We start from the raw sequence: 24,485 nt of genomic DNA on the forward strand, positions 1-24,485 counted from the left end.
TACAAATGACTGTCGAGATGGTTTATAAAAATGCTCCTTTTGGTTTTCACAAAAAAAAAGAAAATAGGACGTCATAAACTCTTAAAACCAGATTTATTTCTCCTTTTTTATGTCTGTTAATGGGGGTTCCCTTTGCCCTGTGACTTTCGACGGGTCTGAACGTTTACCCCCCCCCTCCCCCGCGGAAAATTTCCTCTCCTCCACCCACGGAAACCCCATCACCTGGAAAATACCCCCCTCGCGGAAATTATGGTTTTCAAAATTTAAAAATCTTCTTTGAGTCGTGTTATTTTTTAGTTTAGTTCAGAAGTTCTAAGGAAAGTGTAAAAGAGGAATTTATGTGTAAATTTTGCCCCCCCCGCTCCGTGCAAATACTTTCTTCTCATGAAAGATCCTCCAGAAAACCCCCACACAAAAAATTTCCGTATGTTTCCCAATGACAAATACTATCTAGTTTTCTAGTTTTCTACTATCTAGTATTCTAGTCTTTTTTTTATAAGCCGAAAGTGATTGGAGACAACCCAACCGCAAGAGGTATTTTTTTTGTGGGGGGGGGGAGATTTTTCACGGATAGGTATTTTCTGGGAGGGGAATATTTTCTGTGATCTGTTATTTTCTGCGGGGTATTTTCCTTAAGGGATGTTTTTTGCGGGGGGGGGGGGGGTAAACGGCGGCTCTCACCGTCTACATACTGTAATTTGTTTTTATCACTTTGATTATTTTGTTGTTTTCATTTTATGGTATTTTCTACGCTCGTAGTTATTTATCGTTTGGTTTGAAAAAGGTTATTTACTTGCTTCGGTGCAGTGGTTCAGTTGCACGATGGTTCAGTTACACGAGGGTTCAGTTGCACAGTGGTTCAGTTACACGGTGGTTCAGTTGCATGTTGTTTCAGTTGCACGGTGGTTCAGTTACACGGTGGTTTAGGGACATGGGGGTTGAGTTGCACGGGTGTTTAGTTACACAAGGGTTAGTTAAATTGGGTTCAGTTGCCCGGTGGTTCAGTTGAATGGGGGTTCGATTAAATGGGGGCTCAGTTGCATAGTGTTTCAGTTACAGGGGTTCAGTTGCTTGTGGTTCAGTTACATGCACACCATGTAGAACACCATCATGGGAGGATCCTCTACAACTGCGGCAGGGCGTAACATCCAGATCTATGGACAACGGCCTTTGCAAAGGGCTGCCTCGACCCTTTCGGGGTACCTGCAAGACTGGGGACCTTGCGGTTGACCCTATTCCCACTTGAGGAGTGGCGCCCCTCAAGAAAATTATAGCCTAGTCAACAACACAGCATTCGCACGGGATTCGGATTAACAGGTAGCTCTTTTGGGCTTGGTCGGTTTTGACGGGCGATTTTGGGCTGAAAAAATCCTCTTCCTAGCTAATTTATCCACTATGGGTTGCCTCCCTGCAGTATCATAGTAATTGTAGGCATGAATATATAATGAGGCGGAGTTAAGAGCCTTGGGACTGTCTGTGCAGGATTTCGACTCTTGTTGATAGAAGAGCATCGCCAAGTGCCGAAAACCATGTTGTGACCAATATGGGTCCAGGATTGCGCAAAGACTCCATTTAACTGAAGGTCACCAGGGACTTCTTGCTGTCCGGTTCTAAGCCAGCTTAAGCGCTCCGGTGTAGACTTGAGAAGATATATTGATCTCCGTCCTGCACTGGTATCCGAGATCATTGCTTTTCCTGAGCCCAAAATAAGTTCAATGATTTAAAGAACATGAAAATTGGAACTTGGAATGTTACGACGTCAAAAATGACTATCGTATTGAATTTTGACTGACGAATTCAGACAATTCGAACTGGACTTATTATGAGTTTCAAAACTCGTATCCTAGGAGTAGGAAGCATGAAATTAGGTGAAATAGAATTTGTTCACCCAGGCAGGATGGATGGGGTACATAGACAGGGAATAGGGTTCATGGTGGCCGGTGTTTACCCCCCCCCCCCCGAAAATACTCCCCGCGGAAAATACCTCTCCCCCCCCCGCGGAAAATAGCCCCCCCCCCCCGTGGAAAATAAGGCTTTCCAAATTTGAGTTTTATTTTTTTAATTTCCGTAGGGGGAAGGAATTTTTGTACTTGTGGATTATGCGCAACTCACTCTAGTTTATGTTGTGTAAAATTCGAGAACACACCGTTTTTTGTTAGTTTCTTCGTTACTTTAGAAGTAAATTTGCGCGTTAAACACCTTCCCCCTCCCCTCCCCCCCCCCTATTTACTATATTCATTTGTTATTTTACTGTGTTCATGGCCGTATATTTGGCTTTAAAATACACTTATTTATCTATCTATCTAATATGCAGAATAATTGTACCAAAGACATTTTGCATGCAGACCCGCTATGTTTACCCCCCCCCCCCCAATGTGCAAATCTATAGCGCAAATTTTGTTTCTAAAGTAACGAAGAAACTAACAAAAAAACGGTGTGTTCTCGAATTTTACACAGCTTAAACTAGAGGATTTGCGCTATCCTATAGACAGCGGGGATGAAGCATTAAAGGCACATGTCACAAGTTATACTTTAAGTGCCGCGTATTTAAGCTTTAAAATACAAAATGATTGAAACCTGCGGTGAATTAATTCAATCTCAATTAGTCCAACAAATAAATGAGGCAGAATGTTTTAGTGTTCTCGCCGACAAAACATCCGACATTTCTGGAGTAGAGCAGTTTACTTTAGGGGTAACTTTTGTGTGCGAAGATTATGACAATAAATATATATTACGTGAAGACTTTTTAAAGTTTGTCCCTGCAAGTGATACAAAAAGACCAACATTAGCCAAAATCCTTATACAAACCTTAAGTGAAATGAGAATCAACTTAAAATACTTAAGGGGGCAAGATTATGATGGAGCTTCATCTATGAGCTGTCAGTTTCAAGGTTGTGCTGCTATAGTCCGTGAAACTTGTCCCCATGCAGTCTATGTTCACTATGCAAGTCACTCCTTAAAATTAACCTTGTGTCATTAGTGCAACATACCTGTTATAAAAACTTTCTAGGAACTATGAAAGAAGTTATTACTTTCTTTAGAATTTCACCCAAACCTGCAGTTTTCAAACAAATTGTTCAAGAAAGTACTCCTGTCCTGTAAATATTGCTGTCCTTTTTTTTAATGAAAATAGTGAAGTAGGAAAGGGAAGTCATGTAAAACTTCGGTATCTAGAAAGGGAACCCTTTCTGGATATCTACACATCTGATCAGAGAAAAGTTCGTTCTGTTTGAGAATCTCTTTTGTTAAAACGTTATTACTAATGGAATACGATTATAATACCCTCGTCCGGGGCAATAAACGCAGGTGGAGGAGGAAGAAGGCCCCTCAAATGTACACTCAACAGGGCCGACCGGCGTGTCACGTCCCATGAGTTGCAAACCTTCTCCCAGCAATGGGTTAAATTGCATGGTGACGTAGAACGGTTCCACTGTAACTGAACCACCGTGTAACTGAACCCCTGTAACTGAACCACCGTGCAACTGAACCACCGTGCAATTAAACCACCGTGCAACTGAACCCCCGTGCAACTGAACCCTCGTGCTATTGAACTCTCATGCAACTGAACCTCCTTTAACTGAACCCTCGTGCAACTCAACCCCATTTAACTACACCCCCGTGTAATTAAACCACCGTACAACTGAACCAACGTGCAAATGAACCGCCGTGCAACTGAACCACCGTGCAACTGAACCCTCGTGCAACTCAACCACCATACTTACATTGGGTAAAACACAAGTTAGAATCTTTACATGTTCAACCTTATTAGAATTGTTTGCTTTTTTAAGTCTTTATATAAATTACTGTCAAGATGATTTATAAAAATGCTCTGTTTTGTTGTCACAGAAACAAAGAAAATCGGACGTTATAAACTCTTAAATCCAGATTTATTTCTCTTTTTTATGTCTGTTAATGGGGGTTCCCTTTGCCCTGTGACTTTCGACGGGTCTGAACGTTTACCCCCCCCTCCCCCGCGGAAAATTTCCTCTCCTCCACCCACGGAAACCCCATCACCTGGAAAACACCCCCCTCGCGGAAATTATGGTTTTCAAAATTTAAAAATCTTCTTTGAGTTATTTTTTAGTTTAATTCAGAAGTTCTAAGGAAAGTGTAAAAGAGGAATTTATGTGTAAATTTTGCCCCCCCCCCCTCCGTGCAAAAGCATTCTTCTAATTAAAGATCCACCAGAAAACCCCCACACAAAAGATTAACGTATGTTTCCCAATGACAAATACTATCTAGTTTTCTAGTTTTCTACTATCTAGTATTCTAGTCTTTTTTTTATAAGCCGAAAGTGATTGGAGACAACCCAACCGCAAGAGGTATTTTTTTTTGGGGGGGGGGAGATTTTCCACGGGTAGGTATTTTCTAGGAGGGGGTATTTTCCGTGATCTGTTATTTTCTGCGGGGTATTTTCCTTAAGGGATGTTTTTTGAGGGGGGGGGGGGGTAAACGGCGGCTCTCACCGTCTACATACTGTAATTTGTTTTTATCACTTTGATTATTTTGTTGTTTTCAGTTTATGGTATTTTCTACGCTCGTAGTTGTTTATCGTTTGGTTTGAAAAAGGTTAATTACCTGCTTCGGTGCAGTGGTTCAGTTGTACAACAGAGCATTTTTATAAATCATCTTGACAGTAATTTATATAAAGACTTAAAAAAGCAAACAATTCTAATAAGGTTGAACATGTAAAGATTCTAACTTGTGTTTTACCCAATGTAAGTATGGTGGTTGAGTTGCACGAGGGTTCAGTTGCACGGTGGTTCAGTTGCACGGCGGTTCAGTTGCACGTTGGTTCAGTTGTACGGTGGTTTACTTACACGAGGGTTTAGTTAAATGGGGTTGAGTTGCACGAGGGTTCAGTTAAAGGGGGTTCAGGTTCATGAGAGTCCAGTAGCACGAGGCTTCAGTTGCACGGGGGTTCAGTTGCATGGGGGTTCACTTGCACGCTGGTTCAGTTGTACGGTGGTTCAGTTGCACGGTGATTCAGTTACAGGGGTTCAGTTACACGGTGGTTCAGTTACAATGGAACCGTTCTACGTCACCATGCAATTTAACCCATTGCTGGGAGAAGGTTTGCAACTCATGGGACGTGACACGCCGGTCGGCCCTGTTGAGTGTACATTTGAGGGGCCTTCTTCCTCCTCCACCTGCGTTTATTGCCCCGGACGAGGGTATTATAATCGTATTCCATTAGTAATAACGTTTTAACAAAAGAGATTCTCAAACAGAACGAACTTTTCTCTGATCAGATGTGTAGATATCCAGAAAGGGTTCCCTTTCTAGATACCGAAGTTTTACATGACTTCCCTTTCCTACTTCACTATTTTCATTAAAAAAAGGACAGCAATATTTACAATTAGCTCCTTGCTAATTAGCCCTGAAAACAATTAGCCCCTAGAAAGGGTTCCCTTTCGAGATACCCAAGTTTTACATGACTTTCCTTTCCTACTTCACTATTTTCATTATTTAAAATTAGCTCCTAGCTTAAATTCAGAATAACAAAGCCAAAGAAATTCAGCTAACCACTGTCTTTCAAATTTTAGGTTTCTCTGACCATGAGGAAATTTGTATAGTTAAGGAGGATTCCTTGCATTTTTAAGCAAAGTATGTTTCACTTCACTGGATAAAACTAAACTCTGGTTTCATATTGGCCTATATCAAAAGTATTACAGGTCTGAGCATTAGCCCCAATTTCGGTTGCTATAACAAAATTGTCAGAATATGATGTACCTGACTTGAGGCTGGGATAATAACAAGAAGTAGGTTCAGGTTGTAAAGGTGAGAGTTCACTATCCACTTAATGATCAGTCTGATTGTCACCATTCACTTGGCTCCTGCTATCATCCAACTGTTTCTTTTTCAAAAAGTCTATAATCGTTGATTTCCGTTTTGACATGATGGACGACTAATAACAAACAGGGGCGTAGACTTCTATATATACACTGAAAAAGCTCACGTGTGATTGAACTGAAGTTCTGTGATCTCAGAAGGTTATAACAGCACGTGGCTTGGCGGCAGCCTGGTATTGTTCCCGACTGCATTCTCATAAAACAAACATTCACGAGTGGAGATCGGCATATATTACCCGCTTGTTGTACCTACATTACTCTATATTAATTGGATTAAAATCTATAATGAATTTGGTTAGTTTTTAAGACGGTAAGTTTAAATTTTATTTTATAAAATAAATAAACCATTCACTTTTTTATCCTCGTCACAATAAGATTTATGGCGTACATTATCCTTTCATTTTAGTCAAGATTTATAAGAATGTCGACTGTACAGGACAAATTTCCCGAATTTCAGGGGGGTTGGGTGTATCCCCAATCACCCCCCCCCCCTCCTGGGTTCGCTCCTGGTAACAGGTACATAAGACACCCGATTATATACCTGACTCCCTGAAATAAGGTTATATAAAAAAAAAACTGACTATAAAATAGATTAATATTTTTTACATACACATTTACAAGAAAACTTTTAGTCAGTGCTAATACATCTAAAACAACTATGTAAAACGTATTCAATACATGCTTAGCAAATCTAAATTCTATTGGTTAAGAGAATTAATTTATTCATGAATGTCAATTTTTTACATCAATAATAGCCAATGTACTTCGAATTAAAGAACAACAAGGAATGTAAAATGGGAGGGGTGTATCAACTAGTATTAACATTTCTAAAAATAAATGAAAAAACACCAAAAAGCACATATATAACGGCACCATATTCAGAGAGATCCGATATTCGTAGCTCTTTCTCAAATTAAAACTACAGGTAATAAATTCCACTTCATTGTCTATTAGTGGTCTCACGTTTGGCTAAACAGGCCAATCACATTGATTCACAACAGGTCCACATAATTGCAACTTGGTTCTGGATTTTTTTCTTGCTGACCAATCACAGCCATTTTAGAGACGTGACGTCAATTCTTATGTGTCAATGTGAGTGACCCATAAAACAGAATCTTCAGCAACAACAAAACTACCGCTTGTGCAAAACTATGAAAAGTAAAAGATCGCAGAAACATTTGATTTTAGATATTAGCTACAAAACAACGGGCGGATTAGTTGGAGAGGAGAAATAAATTAGTCATCAAAGCGATTTTTCTGATTTAAAACTTTCCACTGCAGTACCGACATATCTTTTCCTCCAATTGATATCACTCGATTGTCTTCGTGCATAAAAGCTACGTTGGTTACATGACTGCTGTGTCCACCATATATATGACCAATGCTCTAAAAAAAAAATCGTACCTACAGTAACAGACAAGTTGTATTTCACTTATTTTAAAATGTTTTCTTTATTATTGTTCTCAATTTTTCAATGAAGACGGTTGAGCAGATATCTTGACCTGTTTTCAAGTATGTGTTTTGGCACTGTTTTCTGCGAGTTATAACTAAGAATAGTCTCATATTCATAGGTTTTCCAGTCTGAAGAATTTTGCTCCTTTTCCACTTTTTTAAAGCAAATTTTTTATTTAATATTCGAAAATTCAATCAGAAAATTCCGTGTAGAACACGATTCTACAGCTAAACGACTTGCCTGCTAGCTATTAGTTTCGGACCTGTACCTGTTGTGTTATGCTTCCAAACGCAAGAGTTTGACGCTACCTCAACTCCTTAAAAGCCCAATAAAAATTAAGGAATCCTGTAATTTCTAGGATTCAATTTTGGTTCCACAATTAAACGATATGATAACTGATAAAACGGATTGCCAACGAAAAAGTTTAGGGTGATAAGCCTGTACACGACAAGGCTGTGAGGTACTGCTAAAATCACAGGCATAAAAGATTTGAAAACATAGGCTTAGGTTCTGCACCAAAAATAGAATTGATGTAATACACGATAGATTTCAACTGTTTGAACTGAAATCTGTTTAAATTTTCGTATTTGAATTGAAACCTATCTTACGGAACCGAATTGAAACTGCACAAATGGAAAACATAATTGATTCAAATAAACAATATATAACTATGCATCTGACCTTCATTACAAACAAGGGAAGCTTGCTTTAAAAAAGTTGCTCAATAGAGGAGAATGCCTAGTGGTAGCCTCCTCAAGCCTCCCCAAGAAGGACACAACCCATGCCAGGCTACCTAGACATTACAATGGCTACCCAGACTTCCATTAATTGCAAGTAATATATCCTTGAATCCCACAATGCCAAGCCACACTTTATAGAAAATATTAACAATAGCTGAATTATTTATACTATTAATAATCATAATTGTGTACAATAATACTAAATAATTGAATCTAGTACAATTAAACTAGTTATTCTTAGTAAATTAATAAAACATTTGAAGATTAATGGAGATGATAGACAGAGCCAATAACTCTGTTTGGGACAATTCATACTGTCAATATAAATGCACCAAAACTGAAGATATAAAGCTGAAAAATGAAACTGAATATATACCTTGATGTTCGAAGCAGGGTACTGATAAAGTCGCACTGTGCCAAAATCATCGCCAGTAACGAGCAAGCTGCCATCGTGAGATCTAGCACAATTGTTTATGTCGGTTCCATCGGCACCTTCTGGCCAGATGCCAACTGAATTGAAGCTTATACGACATGTGTCAGTGGCCCATTGCACATCTTTCAGTTGAGATGGTTGGAGTATCTGACGACAAGTGTTTGGATTCCCTGAAAACAAAGTGAATAAAACCATGGATTTCAGGTAAAGAAAAATTGTGTAAACTGAACCTAGATCGACTCCCTAATTATTTCTTGGGTTAAAGGGGGTAAAGGTTTTATGCCTGCATTTTTCTAACCAATTCACTAATCCGAAAAATAGTTCTCAGTTTTTTTGGATAGATAGCCTGTTTACCTTTATTTTAAAGAAGGAAGTGCGAGTTGGAGAAATATTGAGGAGGTCGATACCATACCCCCCTCCTGGATACACCCCTGTACTGAGCAAAGTTCTACGGAAAAAAATAAATCCACACAAGAAGAGAGCTGGGGCAAAAATTAAATAATAACTAGGAGAAATTATTATTTGAACATTATAAAATACTTTACATTCAACTACCTAGCATACTATGCATAAGCTATCAGGCGCATTCCAACAAAACAAAAATTGTTCTCGTAAATAAACACCAAAAGCGTTGTTTCATTGCCGAAAACCTATTTTGCAATAAATAATACCAAATAAATAATACCAAAATATAGATGATTTAGACAATACATTAAGCAAAAGGGCTTTGATAAGTAGTCTAAAATTGTTGCTGATATATCATTGAAGAAATTCCGATTTTCATACTTGGACAATACCCAGGAGCAAATCTAAGTTTTTGTTGATCGTTTAATAGATGTCGTTGCTTACTAAAGACTAGCTAAGTCGATATAAAGAGCAATCATACAGGATTCGATAGCAATATTTGGGATCTCACAATATAGCAATAGATTTGTTGCAGTGGTGGTCACTAATTTCAATAACTGTCATTAACAATCAATTTATTCTTTTAATGATTAAGTTTGTATTCAAATAGAATAGCCAACTAGATGATCGAAACACGAAGACAGTGTTTATAAATAACTGATTTTGTTTCCTTTTGCACTATTATTTACTTTTCTATTTCTTTATATTAACCGAAACTAAATAATTTAGGCAAAGGACAAAGATACTGCTGAACCATTGATGGGACGTAGGCCATCCAATCGACGTATTATTTGCTGGGTATTTTTTACAGGAACAAGTAAAAAGCCTATCGCCCAACTTTGCGTCAGCGGGGATCGATTCCTGGGCCCTATGTTACCAACAAGGCATCACTCCAGCGACCTACCACAGAGTAAGCTAAACAATTTATCATATTTTAAATTTAAACAGTTTTATAAAATGGTTAACGCGGTCTAATTCTTGGTTTAAACATGGCTGAGGGTAAGTATTTGGGTTTAAAAAGGTCTTGTCCTTATCTTTTCACGTTCAATAGTTCACGATTTGTTTCGTTGTGGTTTTGATAGGTAGGGGGAGGGGGATATCCAGCATGCAATTATGCATAGGTCATTGTGTTGTATAGATATCAGAAACTATCTATTTTTGTAGCATATACCAGCTGTTCTCGCAATTGTTAGAATATCTTTCACTGCGGGCCCTTGGAGAATATTCGACGGCGAACAGATAATAATTTGTGGCGAGGCGAGCCCAACTGGACCAAGTCTCAGGCATTAAAGCCCCAATGCCTCCACATCCAAGGATTTGGGCATCCTGGAACGTGGAGCTCGCATATTCACATTACTGACCTCCATCCCAAGCCAGGACTTAAAATTCACGATACGAACCTACGACCTCGGCTCTCGGCCCACAAACACTCATAAAACAGACTCGACACTACATATTCAGTGAGACAGTTTTATCTCTACTCTTACACTATGTCTTTAGTACTCCTTCTATTATTATTTTTTAATCTTATTTAAGAATCACATAACACCATAATTAATAGTATGAAATGTATATGAAACAGCCAACAATGTGAAACAGCAAAGTAATACAAGGAACAAAAAACTTTTCTGGCACATATGTGGCGCAAAATCTGTAGAAATCGTAAAATTTTGTGTCTGGCTGTCAAGAACGCCATTAATGCGACGTTGACACTTTTCAGTGTGTAACTTTCTGTATTTTTTTGGTCTGATCAAACTTAAGTTGAAAAAACGTCTACTCACAGAAAAGAACATCATGATCTCCGCTATTAGACCTAATCGCAGATCCATCCTCTGACCAATCAAGTTGGGTTATGAAGCTGGAATGTCCCTGAAATAAGAACCAAAGCATAAAAAGCTTAGAAACAACAGTGTACACCCAGTTGCGTATTATTATGAAACTAATTATAGAATGAACCCAACCATTTTCTGAAAATATTCGGAAATATTTCTTCAAAATTTTATTTGTACTAAGTTGAAAATGTAGTTTTAAAAGTTAGAAATAGAAGCTCAGAATTGACATTATCGTTTAGTTCACTTAGGGATCTGTGTCGTTAGAACAAAAAAGCTCTTAATGATGAAAGAGTACATGAATATTCAGAAGACTTCATACTGATGCCAAATGAAGTTGACAAAAAAGCAAAAGGGTTAGAAGAAATTTATTGAGGAAATAACATTAAATGAATGTTCAGAGAACTTCATACTGATGCCAAATGAGGTTGACAAACAAAGCAAAAGGTTTAGAAGAAATTTATTGAGGAAATAACATTAAATGAATATTCAGAGAACATCATACTGATGCCAAATGAGGTTGACAAACAAAGCAAAAGGGTTAGAAGAAACCTATTGAGGAAATAACATTAAATGAATGTTCAGAGCAGTTCATGCTGGTGCTGAAAAGCATATATCCAAGATAAACAAAGCACCTAAAAAAAAAGAGATAAAGTTGGTGTCATGCCCACCTGACGTAAAGTTGATAAGCCAGCATCATATTATTTCATAAATAGGCTTTTGCTAATTGCTTTTGGTGTACTAATAAAATACCCGATTCCATTCAAGCAAAGACATTCAACTAATTCAACTATTACGAAAAAGGAAAAAAGGAAATAAAAGAATAGAACAGAAACGACAATGCGCTATCTTTACATTGAAGTACACGTGATCATTTTTGATATTTTCCTAGTTGTCCGTAAGTGTTTCAGCTAGCATGTGACTGGGTAAATAATTATTGCTCTCTTTTGCAGTTTATATCCGGGAAGTTCAGGTTAACCTGATAAGTCGGATAAGAGATGCGCAAACACACTACTTAACTACCCTATCCCCTAAGGAAACTTTGAAAACGTTTCAAGAAAACTTAGCTTTAAACGACGAACACTTTAGATTAAATCAAAGGATCATAGGCATCAAATATCTATTTTATTCCAATAATTTATAATCTCCAATAATTTATAATCTCCAATATCTCCAATATTATAATCTCCAATAATTTATAAGTGCGCTATAAATGTCCTGTTCGGCAATAATAGAAGACTAGAAAGCGCACACAAAGTGAGACATATTAATAATGCTTGGAAATATGCTGACACGAGGAAAAGGGACTTGATTCTAGTCTTTCTTGTCCTCCCTGAGGGTCCCTTATGTATAGAGAAAAACCTTATGTCTGGGAAAATTAACGTCTTTCAGTATTGGCCTTTAAGGTCTACTTTGGTTTTACCTCAACACTAGCAATTCTATAGTAGTTGTTTATGGGAAAATGGTTGACTTGTGAGCTTGTCGATGTGTCCTTTTGAAGGAGCATTGATTAAACTTAATGGTTTAGAGTTTGGATCGTTTGATTAAGGCAATATATACTTTTAAATCAACTCAAAATACCTTCTCTAGCCTCCTTTGTGCTGTGGTACAAGAACATGTGATATTCTGAAATATCCTACTTACAGTGCAAGAGCCATACTTCAAAGCACTATGGAAATTTGATCCAGAGCCAGATTCACACGATTTGGCAACCCTGGTGCAGAGGTAGGGTGTCATAGGTACCACAACGCTCAGGCTAGTCGTCCTATTGAGGTATGCTAGCACGATTATTATAGCTGCTTCGTTGATACGACTTTGTATAATTTGTAGTCAAGGTGTATCCGTGGAATCAATTAGTGCAATCATAATCATTGCATCCCTTGCCACTACAGGTATGGAAACAACTTAATGATTTTCTTACTAATGAGTGCTTTACATACGAATTATTAAATTGTTCTCCTGTAGAATTAGAGTGGTACATATCTCACTTTTTATTTCGCACCTGCTTCTTGTAATACAAAACATCTGTTACTTCTCACCCGGTGTGTGGACGAACCATCCATTAAGTTGGAACTGTCCAGTTAGTTATCATTTTTGAAATTGGCGTCTTATCAGTTTTTACTAGCGTAAAAACTGATAGCTACATTACAGTAAGAAGCTACATTAAAACTTAAAGTGAGCAAAAATACTACGTATATAAGGGGGATTTCCCTCTCCTCAATACCTCGCTCTTTACGCTGAAGTTTGACTTGCTGTTCTAACTTTTTAAAAATGACTCCTGAAACACAGGTGCCGTCTAATTAGAATAAAAAACTTTTTTAAAAGTTAAAAAACTTCAATAAAAAGTTGCAAAAAGTTAAAAAAAACTCACAAAATATAACTTACCGTACATCTACCGATACGATTCGCTTTCTTATAATCATCGTTTAGTTGATATAAATAAATGTGATTATCCCGAGAACCAATAGCCAATGTTTTGCCATCAGGAGAGAATCTTATCACCTAAAAGGTAATAGCAACAATATAATTAAGCATATTGAGCTGGTTCAAACGTTTATAAGGCGTTATTGTGCGTTACATAAATTCTTAAAATTAGGCTAAGACTCAAATTTAAGAGATTTCTCTACCTTAAAACAAAGACCAAAAAATCTGCAACAGTGGGTCTATCACCAGTTATCCTGGTCCTCAACATCTTCACCTGCGTACACCACATACACGTCCATTGTACATACGCGTACATACAGGGGAGCCTTTGGGGTTGTTCCCCTAAATATTAAGGGTTTTATTATTGGTTCCGTATTTCTAAAGTTTTCATATTTTCGTTCATTTGTCCTTGAATTTATCCATTTATTTATAAACTTTCCACAAATTTTATCCGTTTTGGAAAAGTTTAGGTACAAGTCTTTTATTCAGCCATAGCAATTGGAGAGACATACTAACTTTATATGAGGCAGAAGAGGCTGGCAATGGTTGGAAAGCAAATGCTTTAACATAACATTCCAAGATCATCTGACGTGATTTTATGCGCACCGTACAAAAAACTTTTGCTCCGTACAATAGTTTAACATGTTTTTGTAACTAAAATCTTCAACAAAAACACGATATTTTTCACTTTCCTATACTTTTTTTATTCGTAACTTTTTGAAAATACACTTACTTTCGCTGGACTACATAATAATGTAGGAAACAAAATACCATGCATGATGAAATTTAAAGACTAAGAGATATTTAAGAGAAAAACATTAAAATAAATTTTCCTAAAAAAACATTAGGTTTTAGAAGAATAAGGTGTGTTGACTAAATTTTTTGCACTAAGGTTATTAACTGAAGTGTCTGAATCATAAGACCCCTTTAACAAGCATTTATTCAGCTGATAGAAAAGCTTCAATGTCTTATTGTTGTGTAGTGTACCAGATAAGTACACAAAACTTATTAGTGTTATGTGGAAAAACAAAACAGCCTCGGTTAATTTAGGAAGTAAAGCCAGTAGTTGGGTTGGTGCGAAATCAGGAGTTAAGCAGGGTTGCGTCCTATCCCCGGTTATACAGATTAGTTTGACGGATCGTGATAAGATAGATGAGATAATATTTAAAATCAACTATCACAAGAACAGATGAGCCAGGTCTGCATTTTGGAGTAAAAAGAAGGATAAAGGTCAATAACATCAAGATATAATAGTTTAAAACATAAATACTCAGTAGAAGCTATGGGAGAACCTGGTACCCGAAGCGAAAGTAAAACTCTCCTAGATTTAGATCCTACAAAAACCTTGAGCATCTTAGATATAACTGCTAGAGAAATGAAGGGGTGAGATTAGGTAACGAGAAAATTCAACAAATAGTTTCAGTCACCTAGGTAGTATTGTAAGTAAAAATATGGTTGCAGTAAAAGCGTAGAAATTAGAATCTCCAAGGCGCAAAGTGAAGTTGACAGTTGAAAATTTTGGAAGAATAGAAACATCAGTCTTTGAATAAAATTATAACAATAACATCCACAGTAATGATCGTGGCGAAGTAGGGCTACAAAAGGCACATTGAAAGTTTGAGAAAATTATGATGAATGTTTTCAGAGGTATTGTTTAAGAAAAGTTTTGGTGCTAGATTAACAGGCCGTATATCAAACAATTAGCCTTGGTTAGGTTCCATTTATTCACTTGAAGTGTCCTAGAGACTCCCATGAAACATTGAAAATTAATTCGTACCTGGATCGGTTCAGATCCATCAGTATGCTGAACAAGCTCTTCACGAGTATACATATCGAGAAGCTGCCATTTCCCTGTGGTAGTTCCCACAGCTACACTTGATCCATCGGGTGATATATCTAAGGACTGTACTGGCTCCTGAAAAGCAAGAATTTTTTACTCAACATTTGCTTTTACTTAAAATTTTTACTTAAAAATTTAAATAGCCTCGGGCATTTATAAGTTTATTTTTAAGATTCGAATTTTGAATTTCGCACAGAAAATCAATCAAAAACTTTTTCCAACGATTTGAATGAATATAGAAACTCAATAAAAATTATTAGCAACAATTACATGCTGTCTCAGGCACAAACTTTTTAGTACTATTGGTGCCAACAATTTGTTATTTTGACAGCGGAAACACGCATTAAATATCGAAGTTTTTTTTGAACGAATTAAAATGTGCTTTCAGTACAAATTTTGATACTGAATTAAAATACAACGACATTTTTTCTTCTTTTTTTGCGCCTGGTATGTTGTACTAATTGTTTTTACGATTAAGGTTTCTCAGTAGAGTCACAGTGCTTCGTTGAAGAAAAAGAAAAACTAGCTATTCAGGTAAAAGTAATCAGCAGTAATAACCATTTCTTCTATGGATGGATAAAAATATTACAGGTTTCGGGATTCGGGCTCCTAAATATTTTTCTTTAGATGCTTTAGGCTTGAGACCTCAGACATCCCGGTGAAACTTTCCCACGTTTTTTTCATTTCCTTCACTTATTTTTGGTAGTTTTGGATTACTTTCAAAAAATGGACTCTTAAAAGTACATCCCAATTTTGGTGATTATTGCCCTCGACTGATGGATATGATGCATATTTTAATTTTATAGGATGTAAAAAAGGAAAGTGTAAAACAAAGTTAAAAAAAATAACAAAAAGTAATTTCACAGAGGATTAGAATAATTTATCTATTTGGCAATTCTTGACCTTGACTGATGGGTCTTAAGCATAATTGACGTTTATACGGTCAATAAACAGCATAATTAACTATCAAATAGACAGATAACAATATGAAAAGCGCAATAACACAATTTTTTAAGTTTAATAGCTCAAATGATAGAAGAATAAAGCATATATCTACTATGCAATAGCCAAACCTAAAAATCAAATTGAATATTTTTGATTGTACTTTTGTTGGCTGAACACAAAAGTCATTACGTGATGGTTTTTTGAGGTTTTGAATTTTTTTTTTTGGGGGGGGGGGGCTCAAGAACTAAAGAAGATAGTTCAAGTTTAGTCATGAATTTCAAAAATCAATTGGGCTGATTCTATCGCCAAAACGTCTTTCAGAATTTGCATTATATCAAAATTTTGAATCTAATTTTTTTTTCAACAAAAACTACAACCGCTTAAGGAACGTTTCTATGGCAGTTTTGTATAGCGAATTCAAAGCTCAATAGCTTCTGTGCAATATTTTTTTTTCTGTCTAAAACACACAAATACAGCAACACAAAAATTACCTTTTATTACACAAAAACGATCGGTGCTAGGAAAACTTCCATTCCATTTTTGAAATTGGCATACAAAACTAAATTAGAAAACTTTCCTTAATATTTTAGTTTTTGGTTATTTATTTCTAGAAAAAAAATGGTAAAGCTGAAATTTGTCGACAGTAATCTTAAGTATGATGAGGAGCGAAATCTAAATAATTTCAAAAAAATTCCATTTATATCGTTGAATTCGTAAATATAATTGGATTGTTCTATCGTGGGAAAATAATTCAAACTACAAAATCATTACACATTTACCAGGCGCACAAGAATTAATATTTTGTTCATTTTTTGAATTTAACAAACAAACTACATCAAAAAATTTCCTAAAGCAATCAAAACTCACTGCTTTGAAAAAACCACAGATTTCACAGCAAAATTCTAAAAATTACTCTTGATAGCATATACGAATTCTGTATAGTCATATTCAATGTTTTAAGAAACTTTCTATGGCAAAAAACTATCTTTCCTAGTTATATTTGACAAGAAGTCTCTTTTTTCTCTTTCTGCCCATGACACAAAAACTGGCATAAAAAACTGTAAAATTTCACTTTCTATGGCAAAAAACTATCTTTGGCAAAGTTTCTATGGCAAAAGAAACTTTTTATGGCAAAAAAAAATCTTTCCTAGTTATATTTGACAAGAAATCTCTTTTTTCTCTTTCTGCCCATGACACAAAACAGGCATAAAAGTAAAATTTCACTTTCTATGGCAAAAAAACTATCTTTGGCAAACTTTCTATGGCAAACAACATCTTTCCTAGTTATATTTGACAAGAAATCTCTTTTTTCTGTTTCTGCCAATGACATAAAAACTGGGTTAATAAATTGTAAAATTTCACTTTCTATGGTAAAAACCATCTTTCCTAGTTACATTTGACAAGAAATCTTTTTTTTTCTCTTTCTGCCCATGACACAAAAGCTGGCATAAAAAATTGTAAATTTTCACTTTTTTGTTATACCTACTGAAAACTTTTTTTCTTTTTTTTTTTTTTGAAGAAGAAGAAGAAGTCAGTGAATTCCTTTTGAAGAAGGACATGATTGTTATTTTTATTTTTCTACGACAAAAATTATGCGATTAAAATTAAAAAATGTACAGTTTTAACATGCTTGTGTTTCTTCTCTTCCTTTTTTGGTAAAAAGTATAGGAATAGCCTTCCTCTTAAACCACATTTCATTTTAAAATAAAACAAGAATCTTTTTTTTTTAATCTCTATCTAATACAACAATTTAAAACCAAACATATTCCAATATCGGAAAACCGCAGAACAATCTTGGACGTCCATATTATAGTAGTCCCATCAAAAGCTCGACTCACAAATTCAGGTTGCCCCTACCTATGTGCCTTATAACATTAGTTTTTAAGTGTAGGAATAGCCTAGTTGGGAGATGGGATGGCGTTGACATAAATATGCACGAATTTAGAAATAAGAAACCGAAGGAAAAAACAACTGCTGAATTGCAGAGTTGACAAAAACAAATTAAATGTATTGGAATATATTAATAAGCTACTAAGCAAATAATAGAGAAGAGTGACAAATTAGATGTATTACCGAGTTCAATTATAATGTATCGATTAATTTCTGGAAACAATACATCCATGAGGTTTTGCAAATAAAATTATTTATTCATCTTCTGAAAGATGCAAACAAGTCTTTACAGGATTAGGGTGGACCTGAGAGTTTTCTTGAGGGGGAGAGGGTATACGTAAAGTCAGCAAGTTTAAGTCATTATTCAACAATTTTAAAATTATGCATACCCCATTATCAAAAGTCCACACAACAGTTTTGGACATCGAGTCCCACATAGTAACAGTTCCGTCAAAAGCTCCAGTCACAAACTGAGGTTCAGTTGGGTGACTAACCAAAGCCCAGAGTTCTTCAATATGGCCTGACATTATGACAGAGAATGGTAGCTCAAAACTTCCAGCTAATATGGCGTTTTTCGTCGTCCCGACTAAGAGTTGACTACCCTTTCCTTCAGCAATTGTTCGACAGTTTCCGTATTGTTCAGGTACCTGCAGAAATTAGATATACAATTTCATTTGTTTTATTTTCAGTGGTTAAACTAGTAATATAATAGTAATATTAATATATTACCTAATTAATAAGCATAGGCACTGTTTATATTCTATTTCTTGTCTAATTGAAGCACTCTTTTTTTCTGTTTCTTCAAAGAACAGAAGTGCCCATATTTAGTTATCAATTGGGTAGCCATAAGTTAAGTTTCGAGATAATAGATATGCGGGCCCGCAATGAGAAAATCGAACACAACGCCCTTTAATTCAACAATTGCTACAGAATTTCTTTGTTGTTCACATGAATACAAAAAAAAGTTCATGATTTTGTAGTTGGCCAGTACTTTATATTACAAAAATTAGATCATTAATTTCTTTTTTTTTCATTTATTACATTAGTAATATAAATAACAAAATAACTATATTCCCTAACTTAGTTACCAATTGGATCGCCACAACTTTTAAGTATTTTAATAAAATCACACACTTTTTAATTCAGCAATTGATTACCTTTGTTATGCGTTCTGTGTAATTATTTGGTTAATTATTTTGCTTGTAGTCGCTCTTTATGAATATTAATTTTGTTTTATTTGTCATTTTCAGTCTTTCTCTTTTCTTTTTTTTCTCTCTTATATTCCGTTTGTTATTGTGTTTACAAAGGGTCATATATAAATTCAACTCAATATTTAATTCAATTTATATTACCCGATTGGGTAGCCATAAGTAAAATCTCGAGATAAAGTTTTGCCGGCCTCAAATGAGAGGATCGACCACAGTGCAAACAATGTAACCCATGAATAATTTTATGAATTGGCAATGTTCAATTTTCACGTTTTCCAACAAAATCACACACCTTTTTCTTCAGCAATGGATTACCTTATATCATTTGCTCAAAAGTTTCCGTGTTGTTCATAGATGTGCAAAATTAGCTTATAATTTTGGTTACATTATCTTGGTTATTATTTTATTATACTATTTTACAATTTCGATTGCAAAATATACAACAGATTTTATTGTATTATTTTACAACAAAATTAAAAATATATTTACAGACAGACATTTGTAAACCATCCAGAACCAAAATAATCTATGTGCATCTTTTAATATAGTTTGTATCTAGATATAAGGCCTGTTTCCACATTAAAATTACTAGTGTCACTGACATTGCAGTATTATCCAGCCGAACAAGAAAAATTCAAAACAAGATTAATCTTATTTCCTCAAATTTTGGATTTTAATTAAATTTGGATATTTACATGGATGAAATCATTCAACCCTAAAATTTTGTAGAATTAAGTAGGATTTTAGAAAGAAATTGAGTTACAAAGAAAGTTTATATTGCCTCTCTTCTTTTAACGAGGTGAAACAGGCATAAAACTTTATGTAGAAAATTAGCTTAATTAGTAAGTAAGTTTTTATACTTTAGCCACAAGATTGCAAGGTTTGATTGATTTTGTAACCATAAAAGCTCAAACTGTGACGGGTTTTGAGCAATCAAGGTTTTAGTATTATAAAATTGCTTGAGAATATTCGCAAAAAAGATTTAAACCAGACGCATAATCGGGGTTTATTCTAAGTATGGGTAATTTTGTTATTTTTTTAATTTGGACATTTTGAAAAGTGCATAATTTTTTGCATTTTCTTTTTCTACAGCTTATTTAGAACCCTAAGGTCTAATAAACATATTTTTTATTTTAATTTTTAGTAGTTTCAGCAAAGACATACACAAAGAAAGAAAGAAAATCACTTATACCTCTGATCACTGAACAAAATCATTAATACGGTGAATTAACTCAAAAATCTAAACGTTCTTTTTAAAGAGACCGCATTTTCAAGCGGGATTCAAAAGTAAGTGTTTTTATTTTCTTATAATTTACTTTGTTAGCCTAGTCAAACTCTTCCTTCTCACTATTTGCATGACGGAAATAAAACCCAAGAAGTTTAACAGTGTGTGAGAAACAGATCCGACTTCTTCGGAGGTGTATCATAGGGTGTCAAACCCCTCCCCCAAATGCAAATTTATATGAAAGGGCATATTTCGTATTAATTAAGTAGTGATACAACTCAAACCATTTACAAATAAATATTTGATAAATAAATGACTACACTAAATAATTAAATGAGACTGACACTTACCTCAGCGGTGTATCCAGTTCTTCTATAGGACGGATCCCAGAGAGTCAACTGACCATCTTTTCCTCCACCAGAAACCACGTGGCCATCTTTTAAAACCAAAAGAGAAAAAACAGCACCCTCATGAGCATTTTTAATGGATTTTAAAATCGTGTTTGTACCTGCAAGAATCACAATTAGGATTTTAAAAAGCAGGGTTGCCAACAGAAGTAATTTATTACTAGTTAGTGGTCTTCCTCTCTTTCCACGTCTTTCTCCCTGCTTCTATCTCTTTACTCTAACCATTTAACAATTCTATTTCTATCTCTCTGACTTCCTCTCTAATTTTTTTTTTTTTTATTATTATCATTCATTTCCTGTTTGTTTGTTTCTTACAAATACTTATCTTCTGTTCAATGTTAGATCTTTTCTGGATATTTTTGTCTTTTATTTACTTTTTAAATCTAATAGCAATATAGATATATCAAAATTCCATTCTATGATGACAATCATAAATTAGAAAGCCTTACGAAAAGAAGAAAACCAGTTTGTTGGTATTGACAAATAAAGTCAAATATAATTAAAATTTATTTTCAGGGATTTTTCCTCTACTCTAGAGATGTTTGGACGATTAGCACAAGATTTTTCCGGTGGTTCTCTTTCAAATATGACAAAGTTTCCGATTTTTTTTGGCACATCCGGCGATATTTACCACTTCTTCAGAGATTACATTTATTTTATAGTCTACTTAATAGATTTAAATTTAAAATGTATGATTCAACATAATGAGTAATAATAATAATATGGAAACATTGTCATCACAGTAATAACATTTGCTATGTCATTGTTTACTGACTTTCCCAATAAAAGATTAGATAATCCCGATGACTCAAAATACTTGATTAGCCAGAGGAATCCGCTACACATTCTTGAAATACCACCGGACAGAACCAGAAAAAAAAGAATAAAAAAGGAATGTATCTGCAACTAAAAGGAAGTTTCCAGGGGTGGGAGGGGTGGCAAGACCAGTCCCATCAAAGGGATAAATTTGGGTCAAAGTGATAAATTCCATCTTATCAGGTTGCTTGTTTACCTACCTTGCTTGTTTTGGGGGAAGGTTCTGCAATATTTTTTATTTAAATATAAAAAATATTTTATTAATATTTATATCATTATAAATAAAATTATAAATAAAAAAAATATAATTTAATATAAAAAAATAAAAAATATAAAAATATAAAATATAAAAAATTTATAAATATAATTATAAATAAAAATATTTTATTATATTTATATAATATTTATATTAATTAATATTTTTTATTTAAATATGAGCGGCAAGTTTTCCCAGCATTAAAATTCTTTTAAAATTCATAATTTCAATGACTCAAATTAATTTACTAGCACAAGAAACCCGTGAAAATTGTTGAAATACAACTATACAGAACAAGAACAATGAAAAAAGGAAGAATCTGAACCTACAAGGGATTTAACAGGGGTGGGGGGATGTCTGAATCATTTATTACTTGGATACGAACGTTATGTTTTCTGAAGACAAGAAATTCGAAAGTTACCATAACTTTTGGTCTTCAAGGGGAGGGAGGGGGAAATACCCACATATCCATATCTCAGTCGGTTGCCAGAGGTGACTCGTAATTTTTTTTTCTTTTTTTTTATAGCTTGCTTTCCTCGCACAAAACAGGTTGGGCATAACGTACGAAAACATGCTGATCTATTCCAATCAAAATTGTATTCGTTAAATGGGATCAACAACAATTGAAGCTCTAGACTGAGCAGAAAACAAAGCTTTGTATTTGCTGGACAAAGTCAAATACTATTTTTTAGCTCTGCCAAATCAAAAGGCATTATGTGAATTTCAACAGGAGACCGAAGTGTGAAAAATACGTTTCCGGTTTTTAACTCTATTAAGGATCAGCTGTTTCTAACAGTTGGATTAAGAATACTACAGGCGCCATAACAAATACGATATTAAAGGCTCCATTTAACACTTGAAACAATATAATATTTATTTTCAAGAAAATATCACAAGGTCTAATAGAGCCAAATTCGTTTCATATTTCAGAGTAAAAAAGAAAAGAAAACAAAACAAACCAAGACAGCACGACAAATGTTGAAAATTAATCAAATAAGAAACTGATAAACATTAAATAGTAAATTAAAAATTAACGCAAATTGGTAAGATGTAATATTCTAAACATTTGTGCTCAAAAACTAACAACGAATTTTGCACAATTAATAGCAAACAAGCAACAGAGGGGGGAGGGGGCAGAGATAAGGTATAATACTTTATTGACAAACGACTATCACAAGCTAAAAAAAAAAGGCCGAATTCGTATTCTAAGTAAAATAATACAGAAATCAAAACATTTGGAATCAAAAACGTAATACAGGTTAGAATCATGAAGGATAAGAGAAACAATCAGAAATATTGACAATTAAAAAAAGGATTGTGTAAAAGATTTGGTTAGAAATAGAATAAATTTACTTCTGTGAGAGAAAAGAGGGGAAAAAAGAGAAAAACGATTAATAAAGATTTCTAAATATTTCCAGGACAAAATAAGAAAGGAAAGAAAATACTATTCTATCACTTTTGCGAAGGTTGAGGGAGACGGCTGTTTTATACATGTCGTTGTTTAGAGAAATAACTTACAGCGCCATTATCACAACCGTTTTAGTAGTTAGACATGAAAATAGCTGTTCATTCATAAAGCAATTTTCGCAAATTAAATTTTTGATCAGCTTTCACCCAGTGTTTTTTATTGAAATATTAATATAATTAATTTATAATATAATATAGTTTATTTTCTACACCTCAATTGAAACGCAGCTGGTGTTGGAGTGAAATACTCAGTCTTGACGCGCAAAATTGAGACAAAGAGGGTGGAATATGTCACAAAGAGATGCGAGTTTGCATAAAAAAGTAGTTGCAAGAGCCCAGAGTCAAGCAATCATTTTGATAATTATCTCAGATATTAATTAGGTCTCAATTTTAATAATAAAGGAAGAAAATAAAAAAAAATAGCCGTTGGTAAATAGGCTAGATGCCCTTGGGGAATGATTATGACATTACATTTGATGAAATTGTTTTGAGTTATTTTTCGAGGGCTATTCCCCAAATCTAATCTGCTTATCTTATTTTTGGTCACATCTCGGGCAAACTTTTTTTTTTCTTGGAAGGGCTATTAACCTAGCGTTGCCATTTGGTTTGCCTTACCAAACCAATCTCTCTTGAAATCAACATAGGACCAAATTTACATTCTAAAGTCTAAACCAGTACCAAAGCGTAAAAGAATAAAAGAAAAATGAAAATACCTCTTCCCCACACAAGGATATTTCCATTGGAATCTCCAGAAATCACATCTCCATTATCAGCAAAGGCAATACAGGTCACATACTTAGGTTTGTCTCTACTTTCAAAGATGCCCAATCTCCGTGACAAAGTTCCACCTTCAATATTCCAAAATGCAATATGGTTTTTGCCGCATGTGACAACAGTGTGTCTATCCATTGGATGGAAATCAACACCAATTACAGTGTCAGCAGAACACTAAAATTACAAATTAAACGTTAATATGTGTACAGTTACACATTTATGTGACAACAGTCTGTTTATCCACTGAATAGATATCAACAGTAATCACAGTGCCAATTAAGAAATGAAATTATACAGAGGGCACGTGAAAAAAAAGAAAGAGAAACGGTTTCTTTGACGTTTGGCAGACCAAAACCCATGCACAGTTATAGAAAACGATGAAGCATGCCGAGATTTGAGTTGAGACGAATGAAAAAGAATCTTTCTGGGAACATGCTCCGTCACCAATCTCTACAAAAAAGAAAAATTTTAGACACTGCGGCATCGTATTATATATAAAATGATGCTACATGTCTAACAAA

General features: G+C 34.8%; 1 protein-coding gene across 5 annotated transcripts in view; it reads right to left on the reverse strand.

The window, feature by feature from the left end:
• Nucleotides 1–6,130: 6,130 nt before the first annotated feature.
• Nucleotides 6,131–24,485, reverse strand: part of LOC148950714 (echinoderm microtubule-associated protein-like 2) — a 193,721-nt gene continuing 175,366 nt past the window's right edge. For 4 of the 5 annotated variants that reach the window (XM_089092591.1, XM_089092590.1, XM_089092588.1 and 1 more), the window contains 8 exons: nucleotides 23,904–24,138; nucleotides 20,595–20,752; nucleotides 18,201–18,458; nucleotides 14,914–15,051; nucleotides 13,098–13,214; nucleotides 10,665–10,752; nucleotides 8,422–8,648; nucleotides 6,131–7,238 (listed from right to left, as the gene is read on the reverse strand). In XM_089092591.1, the coding sequence (XP_088948717.1) occupies nucleotides 7,089–7,238; nucleotides 8,422–8,648; nucleotides 10,665–10,752; nucleotides 13,098–13,214; nucleotides 14,914–15,051; nucleotides 18,201–18,458; nucleotides 20,595–20,752; nucleotides 23,904–24,138 (1,371 nt within the window). In that variant the 3' untranslated portion in view covers nucleotides 6,131–7,088. The remainder of the gene's footprint in view (nucleotides 7,239–8,421; nucleotides 8,649–10,664; nucleotides 10,753–13,097; nucleotides 13,215–14,913; nucleotides 15,052–18,200; nucleotides 18,459–20,594; nucleotides 20,753–23,903; nucleotides 24,139–24,485) is intronic. The other variant, XM_089092592.1, reaches the window with a different exon arrangement.

This window comes from Artemia sp. Qi Xiang Cuo, chromosome 7 (assembly GCF_049724085.1).
Source record: "Artemia sp. Qi Xiang Cuo chromosome 7, ASM4972408v1, whole genome shotgun sequence".
Classification (NCBI taxonomy): Eukaryota; Metazoa; Arthropoda; class Branchiopoda; order Anostraca; family Artemiidae; genus Artemia; species Artemia sp. Qi Xiang Cuo.